Below are 12058 nucleotides of genomic sequence, written 5' to 3'. Positions count from 1 at the left end.
CGTATCACTGAAAAAAAAAGAATTCAAATTGAATTTTTCAAGTTTCATTTTCAATGAACTCCTGTAAAAATGTAGCTTTCCTCGATTTGCCCGTTTTCCCACCTGTTCGCCAATAAATTCAAAAGCAAAACTATTTACAACCCCCACCCTCCGCCTCGAAGTAAATTTTGACCGGGAAATTGAAAACGTGAATTATCGAAATTTCGATCCCAGCTCCCAAACGGTTACAATATTGGCCCTCGCACACACGAAGGCCTCTAATGGTACTCTTGAAACGCCCCAACGTAGACTTTTCCTACACACATACGAGAGGAAGATCAGAACTAGAAAGTCAAATATGTAAATAACGAATGTGTAGGGTTCTCCCAAGAGGAAAGGAAAACGTATATTTCATCTTAATCATTTTTTTGTTCTTTCAATTATCGTTTTGAAATTTCATTTAGATTTTTTCGTTTTACATTATCAATGATGAGTCAATTAAAAGCATAAACCCGGCATCCGGCTTTTCAATTATCCAGAACGAACGACGGCGTCAAATACTCACGAATACAGTGAATCAATATTAATTTGGAAGGGCCGACGCCACCGTTACGGAATTTAAATAATCCAAAACTCCCCATGAATATTCAGGCAAATTCAGGGAAGGCAGCGGAAGAGTTCTCGAAACTTTTCGATTGAAGCACTAAATAAATAATTTAAAAAATATGAATACATCGATTCTATCTTCTAATCGTTCGTTTCGTCCATATTCGACAGGCGAAAATGACGTTATGGTTTAGGGTGGGAAAAGGGGTGTTAAAGTCTCCCCCTTTCTGGTGGCGTTTTCATAAATCAGCAGTAAAGTTGGACGTTCGCCGCGAAGTGCCGCGGTGAGCTTTTGTGCTTTCCTGGTGGGCTTCCGTCGAGCTTTCACAACTCGTGATGAAGCAAGCGCGTTTTCTTTCGGCGAAAAGTTACGACCGGGATCTACGGGACATAACGCGAGGGGGTTATTTTTCGTTTAAACGCGCAATTATTTTTGAATACACGTTTCAAGATTGAGACTAGGGGTTTGCCTCAATTTAGGACTTGGGTTATCGCGAATCCGAGACGACGAAGACATCTCTACTACGACGAGAGCCTATACCGAAATCTAAATTACTCCGATTAAATCTGCGACCCCGGTCTCGGTACGGATTTAATCGTGGGCAAAGAGCTTTCCCCCCAAACGAATTAAGACGCAAGACGCCGCCGATTGATGTAAATTACACGAACTGGCGCGATCGTTTGAGGTTTGAGTAAACGCTTAATTAAATCTCAATTAGCCGAAATAAAAAGTAAATTACAAATTTATTCGTTGTCTTCAACTAAAACTAAATTCAACGGGGAAGAGAAAGATTCCACGTTTCCAACCTGACCCTTTCGGACAGTATAACAGGGCGCGATAAATCTCTCGGGAATTTCTTGCGGCCTCCTCCCCCGGTGACGGCCGAGACAAAATACAGCACTTTGTATGCTATTAATATACGACCTGGGTCCCGACAAAAGGCGCAAAATAAAGTGCCTCGACCCAAAAAGCGTGAAATCCTCGTTGCCTGTGCACCGGCAAATAACACGTAAATACACCCTACCCGAACGTCATAACGAACGGGAGGACAATTTAAATCAGCTCACATTTTATGCAGTCAACTTTAAATAAAATTATTATAACGGAAAATGTACGACGAATGATGATCATATTTTTACTCGTTTTTATTCATTTCTTTTTGAACAGCAACTAATTAACAATATTAAATAATATGTAATGAATAAACATAAATGGCTAGAGACTCAACACCCTCCCTACTCCTAATGCCTTTCAACCCATCAGCTTGACGTCATTCCCAAGCTTATCCAAAGTCCTCCAGCTGACCCTAGATACCATTTGCTCTTGGTGTATGGGAGAGAATCTATCGATAAACCCGCAAAAGACAATCGTTCTGCCCTTCACCAGGAGACGAAAGTTGGATGGACTAATCCGCCCAACTATCCAAGGTGAAGTCAAAGTTTTCTCAAAGGAAGTCAAATATCTAGGAGTAATCCTAGACAAAACTAAAAATAGAAAAAAAATACAAAAAATTGGGGTCTTACTCCTGAGAGACTGTACTGGCTCTATGTCACTGTGGCTAGACCTATAATCACATACGGAGCAGCAGCTTGGTATAGAAAAGTCCGACATTCAGTTATCAGTAAACTTTAACGATTTCATGGTGTAGCTGGATTGGCAATCTCTTGGAGGATAAGCACAACGCCAACTGTAGGAGTGGATGTTCTGATTGGCCTATCTTATTTGCAATTGTATATAGAGGAAGTGGCTGGAACTACCATTTACACATTTCAGCAATATACCCAAAACTGTTCCGACATGTCCTACCAATGGACTGCGGAAGACATTATAAGCACTGATACTGTGCTATCATCAATGCCGTCAGATTTGGCGGGATCACTATCAGTGATTAATGGATCTAAAACGAAAATTGTGTTAATGTTCGTTAATAGCATTAGACTGGTGAAATTTGATAACGTTATCAATCGGGGTACATTCCTTAGAGATCCTTAGGGTCACGGTGTAAGGTTGGTTGGTCCGCCTACCCGATATGTAATCTATGTAATGTAATGTAGTGTAATGTAGCCCCCTCCCTTTGCAGACGATATCATCTTAACAGCTGATAATCTAGTTGAACCAAAAGATATAAGTATTAGTAGTATAGAAACGCCGATTCTAGACCGGAAATTGCTCCTCCGCTCCTCCGTGACGTCATCAATCCAATGTAAAAGGATAGGGAAGGGTACCAACCTAAGGCTGAGGAGAAAAAAAAAAGGTTGGTATTGGAAAAGTAACTAGATCTGGTGACTTTAAAAAAAAAAGTAACGCGCCACCTAGTGGTTGGTAGTGGAACTAAACCATTACCGACAAGGTAGACTGCTACTTTTTTTTTAAAAAGTCACCATATCTAGCTACCAACCTATTTTTTTCCCCAAGTCTTTGGTTGACACCCCTCCCCCCTATCCTTTTACATCGGGCGGATGACGTCACGGAGGAGCGGAGGAGCAATTTCCAGTCTAGAATCGGCGTTTCTATACTACTAGTATTCTTCATTTACTTATAGCAACGCAACTTACTATCTCAAATTGTCCCTGATCATTACAGCTTTTCATGAGCCACTGCGACATCAGCTATGCATAAAGGAGTGATGGCTTGTAAGTGTTGGATTATAGAGATGGTCATGGTCAATAATGAGAGAAATTTTGCAGTAAATAATTCAATGTAATGTGCATTTTAGTCGATATTAACAATGAATTAGTTAACGCATAAAATAAACTTGAAAACCTGATTTAAGAGGTTTTAAATCGTTTTGACATTCAGGTCATACATAATCCACATCCAGTGTTAGTGTGGGTAGTGTGTGCACTTTTGACACTCATACTGCAACGGAAACTTGCGCATCGCTGATCCTCGCCGTTACGTGATATTACGTGGTGTGTCAACGTTTTATTTGTATTTGGTGTGTGAGAGAACGATCCCCCGAGGGGTTCCGCAAAGAGCAGTATCTCGTCCGTGGGGCCTTCAGGGATACCGTCGAGTGTCCGTCCGGAATATCCAACGAGACGGTTTTTGAGTTTTTCGACGCAATATTCCGGCCGAGTGAATGAGTTTGTTTCGGTCTGCGTGGACCGAAAGGTAGATAACGGTTGAAAACGTTTGACAGATCCGGACGGCGGATTCGGGGTCAAGGGTGACGTCCGCGAATGCACGGATATGAAAGGACCCGAGGGTGCGGGACGGCGATAAAGCCGGCAATAAAAATGGGGATAAATCCCGCGTGTTCTTTCGCGGCCGACCGCAGCAGCGACGCAGATTACTAACTGTGCTCGCTTTGTTCCTCCGCTTTTCGTGCTCTTTTTCTAGGGTTTTTACCTCGTCGGTGCGATTTATATAAGTGGGGTCGCAGCCACGGTATCGCTTAGAATAAATGTTTTCCAGAACTAGCGGAGAGGAATCGCGGTTTATTGCTGTTTATGTAGCCTCGGGGATATGGAATACCATTTTTGTGCATTTTACTAAATAAATTTCTACCAAATTACATCCACACAATAAACCAAATTTTAAACAAACGATAAAATCCAATCAATAAAAAATAAAACTATTATAACCACAAAAATTAGAATAATTAGTTAAAAACTTTTAACAAACAAAATTAAAACGAGACGAGTTTAGCTATTTGAAATTCTGCGCAGCGATTTTGTTGGCAGAATCCAGAAATCGTCTAATTTCGAGGAGTTTTTATGCGGCCCGCGGCAAAAATTAAGGGAAAACTCGGGCCGGAAGTTGAATACCCCTCGACTGAATTAAAACAGCCTCGAAAAGTTTCTTCTTTCACGAGAACCGGACCGACCACTTTTAAACCCAGACATCTCACGAAAAATCAATGATGTATATTAACTTATTTTTACCGTGAAAAATTGCATTGCTCCTCCAAAAATATACAACACAAGTTGGTGCGCGTGCGTATTAGAACACAACGAAAATGAGATAAAGCGGGATACGTGATGGTCTCGTGAGTACGAGTTGAAATGACCTGTCAGAATGATAAAAGGGTGACCTTATAACGCGAAGCCGCCGAATCGCCGGTCCGGATGATGTTGCTCGTCGAAACTGACGTTCGTATGTTAATATTGGACGAGCGAGTATTGTAGCAGTTTTAATTTTTACGGGAACCGTACCCCAACTCTACATTAACATCCCGTAGTTCGTCGAGGTTTACATACAAACGCTTCATACGGACCTGCAGTTTTCATGCATGCCGAAACAAATTTTTGCTTCTCGGAAAGCTACAAAAAATCATACCCTTTATCTCAAAACGGGTCAAACACATTCATCTCAACATTTTTACATTTCATTATAATTGATTAAAAAAACGTTTTCTGATTATTCCATAATCAGAAAACATAATCAGAATTAAGAGGCTGTCTGGAGTCGCGCCCAGAACATTTTGGAGGACTATGAGGTGTCTCGGAGTGATTGATTCTCCGTCAGTCCAGATGGATCTTGATTGTGAGTCGATGGCAAACTTTTTTGCAGAGCCTCCCCTGATCATCGATGACGTAACTAAGGCGGCTACAATTAATGAAATTCTTACTTCTCTTAAATCTTGCTCCTTCTCTCTTACGCTTGTGACCGCGATCGAAGTAGGCGATGCTTTGACTTATTCGAAGTCCCCTTGCGTGGGTTCTGATGGTATCGGTCTCAACCTTCTTCTTCCTATCCTGGATATAGTGCTTCCTCCCTTAACTCATATCTTCAACTTTTCTTTTGAGCGGTCTTTATTTCCCTCTGTCTGGAAGGTTGCTCATGTCGTTCCCATACCCAAATCCAAGTCCTCTTCATGTAACACTGATTTCCGTCCGATTTCAATTTTATCCGTACTATCAAAAGCTCTTGAACGCTTAGTTTATTTACAAGTCCAAGGATTTCTAGAGAGGTTTAATTTACACAATGAGTTGCAATCGGGTTTTCGCAGTGGGCATAGTACAACTACTGCTCTCATTAAAGTTACTGATGATATTAGGTATGCCTGCGACAACAGATGTGTTACTGTGCTGGTATTGCTCGATTTCAGCAAGGCTTTTGATTCTGTCGACCACAGCCTTCTTTCAGCGTCTCTTTCTGCCTACGGATTCACTCCCCCCTGTGTTTCTTGGTTTCAATCCTACCTTTCCCATCGCTCCTTGTGCGTACGCGCTAACTCTTCAATTTCTTCTGCTTGTGCAATCAAATGTGATGTTCCTCAGGGCAGTGTATTGGGTCCGTTACTTTTTTCTTTGTTCGTTAATAGTGTTACTAATTATATCTCTTGTAATTATCATTTGTATGCCGACGACCTGCAGATATATACTACTACTACTGTTGCTGAATTTCCGGCAGCTATTGTGCGACTTAATAACGATCTATCTAACGTCTTGAACTGGTCTCGGAGATACGGACTTAAGTTGAACTCAGTTAAAACGCAAGCTATTGTGTTTGGAACTCGTCAATTACTTGGTAAGATTATTCATCTGCCTGCAGTGATCTGATGCTGGATGGTAATGTCATACGGTTTTCTAACACAGTTAAAAATCTTGGAGTCTTTATGGATTCTGCACTGTCTTGGAAACCGCAAATTCAACATGTTTGCAGAAAAGTCTATGCTTGCTTCCACTCTTTAAAAAGACTTCGCTGCTCTCTTCCTCCTGTGGTGCGTCGTAATCTTTGTTACTCTCTTATATTTCCTCACTTCGACTATGCGGACGCGGTTTATCCCGATCTCTCGGTGACTCTTCTGAGTAAATTGCAGCGGCTACAAAATAATTGTATCCGGTTCATATTTGACCTAAATAGATTTGAGCATGTAACGCCGTATTGCAATTACATTCAGATGTTAACCTGTGAGAGACGTAGATCCTTTCGTTTATTAACCATTTTATTTAAAATCTTTCATAACTGCACCCCAAAGTACTTATCAGATAGGTTCCAGCAATTATCAACTCATGAGCTTGCTACTCGTTCACGTTCTGATACTATTCTTACATTTCCCGTTCATAGCACTGAAATTTATCATAGATCATTTACAGTACAGTCGATTGCGCTGTGGAATGGACTGCCTTCTGAAATTCGTAATATTTCTAGAATTACTAATTTTAGACATGTTTTAAAGAGCCACTTGCTTGCCCTTCAACTGGCTGTTTCCTGATTCTTTGTTCTTTGTCTTTCTCTTTTTTTCCTCTCTTCAACTGCTCTCACTTGTTGGCAACTGATATCCGGCAGATTCTTTTAGTTTCTTTTAGTCGCTCTCTATCTCTCTTTTTGTATCTTTTCTTTATTTTTCTCTTTGTTTTTCTTTTCTTGCTTAATCTTATTTGGTGATGTTAATAATATCTAATTATCACTACTTGCCATATTCAGCAAATATTCAGCAAATAATATTATGGAATTATATTTATCCAATAATATGATTATATAATATGAAATAATATTAATAATTAATTATAAATAATTTATCCAATAATATGATTATGTCCAATAACAAAATTCTCTTATAATAAAAGAGTTTTCCAGATTATTCCCGAAGTACGTAATTAATCATCGTATTTTTTCATACTCGTGAATAATTATAATAAGCCAAGAAAAAAATTTTTGATTAAAAAAAAAATTGTAACTCAAGAACTAAATCAGATTTTAAAATTAAAAAGGTCTTTCTTTATAAATTCACCTAAAATTAAACAAATAGCAATGTAAACTTGTAATGAATGTAACGTTTATCGAATCACTTTTACGATACTGATTGCGCTGAATCGTTAATAACGGGTGAATTAACGTTACTCTCAAGAGATATCAGTAGTTCAGTGTAAGCACAAATAAACCAACAACTGGTATTCATTGGCGTTCGTCCGAGCAAAAATCGATATTACGCAGAGAGGGTCAACATTAATCATAGATGCAGCGAGAGTGACCCTAACTGACATTTCGACCAGTCCATTACGGATTCAAGAGCGTGTTCTATTTGAAGTGAATACTAGGCCGTTGTAATATTAAATATTCGAAAGGATATTTAATTTAAAATTAACATAAATGTGGAGAATTGATGTATTCGGGGTTGGGTTGATTTAAGAAGTGACAGAAAATAGTGACACGGACGGTTCAATCACTTTATACGGGTGTCCCGTTTGAAGTTAATCCAAACCGAAGCCGAGTAACGAGTATCCTTTTGCCGTTCCATTTTGTAGGGAACGGTTTGGATCCGGCGGGGCTTAGCATCACGTTGCAGATATGCGGAAAGGTGATATTTCACCGGATCGCCGGTACCTTAAGCCAATTTATCGGAGCGCAGGGCCCCGTAGAGTGTTTGCAGTTGCAAGCCGTCCGATGGAGCGGACTGAGAAATGGTCTGCGAGCGACGCGCGTTTTATAAATCGGGCGAGTGGTGGTGCTCGGGCAACCCAACCGCGCCCTAAACTTTGATGGAGGCGTAATGCATTTCAGGCCAATGCTCAGCTCTACGGGTTGCACGTCGTTCTTGTGCACAAAGGGCTCGGCCGCCGTCGGTTTTGCGCTCCACCAAGTTCCATTTGGAAAATATTTACTCCACGGATTCTGCAGATGATTGATCGCTAAACTATTACTACAACTAAAAGAAATAAACGTACTTTAACACTTTGTATACACAAGTAATGGTGTGAAAACGGTCGTAATAAGTAGGCCGAACCGGCGTAATGGCAGTGGAAAGGTGCCTCGGAAATTGTATTCATGGAGTGGAAGGCCCATGGATCACGACCGTTCTTGATGAATGTGCGGTCTTTCTGATAGCGGAGGCGCGCGGTTGCTATCGGAGTCCCGCCGCTGGGGCCCTGCCAAAGCCGTTTCCTGCCCTGTTGGCGATCGCCTGCGCAACTGTCCCGAGTTGTTACTTCCGTCCTGTTTGGCGGACAACTTCGATATCTACCAGTTCGTTACACGTCTAAGTTCTGGCGGGTACACGTGATAAAGTGATCCACCCAATCCGATCAATACATTCTTCAAACTTAATTTGAATTTCAACACAATTTTTTTTATAAATCAAAACCTCTAACTAGGTATTTGGATTTTATTCAAAACGACCACTAAAAATCATTTGTCAATTGACATGTTTTCCGATTATAATGGTAGATACACAGGCTACAATTTTGTGCCCAGCTGAATAAATTTACCGCTCACTCAGTTCCGGATAATTGAAACACCGTATGATTTTCCGGGAATATGGAAAATACAGTAGCCCGTTAAACATATTCGCGTAACATTTTGACCGCCGTTCTGTTTGAGATTCGGGGCCTCCGATGCCAGTTTTCCTCCCATTTAGGGTTCATTAGGCCTTTTGGTCGGCCCGCACTAAAAATCGAGTTATGAATGCAAATGTTGCCCGGTTTTGTGTTCTACCGGGAATTTACAATTTCGAACTAGTACATTTTAGATCGTAATTGTTCATTTTACACAACACAATAAGTTAAATGATTACAAAAAGTTCTTTTTAAACTAGTTAAGTTTAAATGGAAATGTGGCGTCATCTATGAAATGACATTTCAATTTACTTCCTAGCAACATGGAATTTGTAAAACGGAAATTATTTTAAAGAAAAAGATGTACTATAATTTAATAACTTAATAACAATTAAAACTAGAACTAACACTAAATCTAAAAGGAGAAACATTCGGATTTAGCCGCACGTCTCTCAAGACGGCTAAACCAGAATGATTCTAGTTCTAGGTCTAGTGTTTTTTAAGCCGTGCGTCTAAAGACGTTAGAATATTTCTAGTTCTAGTTTTGCTAGTGTGCTGGTTCTAGTGATAGCGCTAGTGCAAAACTAGTTTCGGTTTTAGCCATACGTCTAAAGACGTTAGAATGTTTCTAGTGTTATTTATATTTCATGCTAAATAGCGCTACCTACCACTGTCACTAGAACTAACATTAGACCTACAACTATACTCTGTTTTTAAACCAGGAGGAGTATTTTAAATTTGTCACCAGATTGACCTTGCACGTGATTGGTTGAATGCGAGGAAGGTTCACACACAGGCAATTTTGATTTTGAATTTGAAGGTTAGGTAATTGATAATTCGACAGTTTCGTGTCATTATTGTATATTTTGTGTTCTTAAACCCTTTTTTATTATATTTTGAAATAAATACACTCATAACTTCAATGTTAATTTGTATGTATAGCGTTGACGATAACAAACGAAAATAAATACAATAATAAGTAAATAAATAAATAATAATTATTAATTTAAATTTACCGCCAAAATATCTAGTGATATTTTCTGGTGATTTTTCCCAGTGTAAATCTGACTTTCGCGTTTACTCCTCCTAGTTTAAAAACAGAGTATAGTTCTAGTGCAAGTGTTAGTTCTAGTTTTAATTGTTATTCAGCGCTAAGTTGTATATTTTTAAGTTTCGGGTTTAGCCCTGTGTCTTCAGACGCTGAATGTTAGGTGTTGTATATGTATTTAATAATAAACTTACTTTAATAATTATGATTTATTCGTAACTGTTGTACATGTAAATTTGCGAATCGTTAACTGTCGAAAAACATATTACCAACCCACGAATGTCAAAACTCTCCAGATATATAACACCTTCCTCTTCCCCGTTTGAAAAGTTTAACCACTGCAAATTAAGTTGTCAAAGATTTAACTTATTTGGAGGTTTCCTAATTCTAGATGATTTCCTTATTCCTGGAACATTCTGTTGTATTACTTCCGAAATTGGATCTGAATCACTTTTCTCCGTATTTTCTGGTTTTGGCGTTTCTTCAACAGTCGGCTCAGTTTCGTCATTGGTTTTTCCACAACTTGTCAGTTGGTCCTGATGTCGTCGGTGCGACTGTCCCTCGATATTGACCTCATAGTGTAGTTTTCCATGTTTTTGCGATACTTCTCCGAACTTCCACTTCTCATCTTTGTTAGCATAAAATCTCGCCTGTACATAGTCACCTACTTGGAAATCTCTGGAAGTTCCATCAGGAATTCTATCATTTTTTTCTGCAGGAAGGTCTCTTCTCATCAAGTCCAACCTGGTTCGGTAATGATTCTTAAATAACAACTCCGCCGGTGATTGTCCATTAACAAACGTGTCAACCTTACAGATAAGTCTCCTTCACCTGACATAGTTCTTAATCCTTGTTTAACAGTTTGTACGAATCTTTCAGCTTGGCCATTCGTAGCCGGATGATAAGGTGCTGTAAGTTTGTGTTTGACTCCATTAAGTTGTAAAAACTTCTGAAATTCTTGAGATGTAAAACAGGTTCCGTTATCACTCACTAAAGTTGTTAGAATGCCAAATCGTGCAAATGTTTCACGCAACAACCTTATTGTGGTTTTTGAATCCGTTTTGGTTGTAATAAACACTTCAGGATATTTCGAATGAGCATCGACTATTATTAGAAAATACCTTTCCTGGAACGGACCCGCGTAATCAACGTGAATACGCTGCCACGGCTGAGTTGGATACTCCCAAGGATGATATGGTGTTTGTTTGCTTGGATTATTCTTATATAAACAACATTTCCTGCAACATTTTACTAAACCTTCAATATCCTTATCTATCCCTCTCCACCACACATAGCTTCTTGCTAAGTTCTTCATTCTTACTATACCTGTATGTCCAATATGCAACCCTTCAAAATACATCCATTTTCTATGGAATACCTGACTAACTCATCAGCTTCCATTTCAGATCCACTTTGGATGTTCTTATAAAGCTTTGCAGTTTCAGGATCCTTAAGAGTTTCTTTTTGAATTTGTTCTCGTCCAATTGGTAAAGTATCTAATTGATTTAAGGCATAAGTTGAATCCATATCCAAATGTTCGTCCTTTCCGTAATTTGGTCTTGAAAATCGAGATAAGTAATCAGCATTCGCATGCTTTTTTGTTTCTCTATATTGAATTCCGTACTTAAATCCTGCCAGAAAATTTGCATAATGCAACAATCGTATTGCAGATGTTGCTGGCAAGTCCTTTGTTGGATGAAAAATTCTTGTTAAAGGCTTATGATCAGTTATCAGTGTTATAGGTCGTCCATAACAGTATAAGAAAAATTTCTTTAACCCCCATACTATAGCTTGTGCCTCTTTGTCGATCTGGCTATAATTTGCTTCTGCTTTAGTCAGAGACCTTGACGCAAACGTTAACTCGTTAACTGTCGAAAAACATATTACCAACCCACGAATGTCAAAACTCTCCAGATATATAACATTAGGTAAGGTTAGTTTTGTTTACAAACATTAATTATACCATGAAGTATTCTTTGGCAATTAGTAATGGCAATTATAGCGTGAAGTTTTCTTTTGTAATGTCAATTATAGCGAGAAGGAATGTTCGGTAAGGTTAGTTTTGTTTACAAACATTAATTATACCATGAAGTTTTCTTTGGCAATTAGTAATGGCAATTATAGCGTGAAGCTTTCTTTTGTAATGTCAATTATAGCGTGAAGGAATGTGAGGTAAGGTTAGTTTTGTTTACAAACATTAAT

General features: G+C 39.0%; 1 protein-coding gene across 1 annotated transcript; it reads right to left on the bottom strand.

Annotated features, from left to right (window-relative positions):
* Positions 1 to 10209: 10209 nt before the first annotated feature.
* On the bottom strand, positions 10210 to 10590 carry LOC139432152 (uncharacterized). Its single transcript, XM_071200519.1, has one exon. The coding sequence runs from the start codon at positions 10588 to 10590 to the stop codon at positions 10210 to 10212; it is 381 nt and encodes a 126-aa protein (XP_071056620.1).
* Positions 10591 to 12058: the final 1468 nt, after the last annotated feature.

This window comes from Onthophagus taurus, chromosome 11, assembly GCF_036711975.1.
Source record: "Onthophagus taurus isolate NC chromosome 11, IU_Otau_3.0, whole genome shotgun sequence".
Taxonomy (NCBI): Eukaryota; Metazoa; Arthropoda; class Insecta; order Coleoptera; family Scarabaeidae; genus Onthophagus; species Onthophagus taurus.
Note: the sequence above shows the minus strand (reverse complement) of the source record. Positions and strands in the feature narration are given on the sequence as shown.

Excerpts from the sequence above, each read along its gene's own strand:
- LOC139432152 (XM_071200519.1), bottom strand. The coding sequence starts at position 10,590 with ATGAGAAGAGACCTTCCTGCAGAAAAAAATGATAGAATTCCTGATGGA.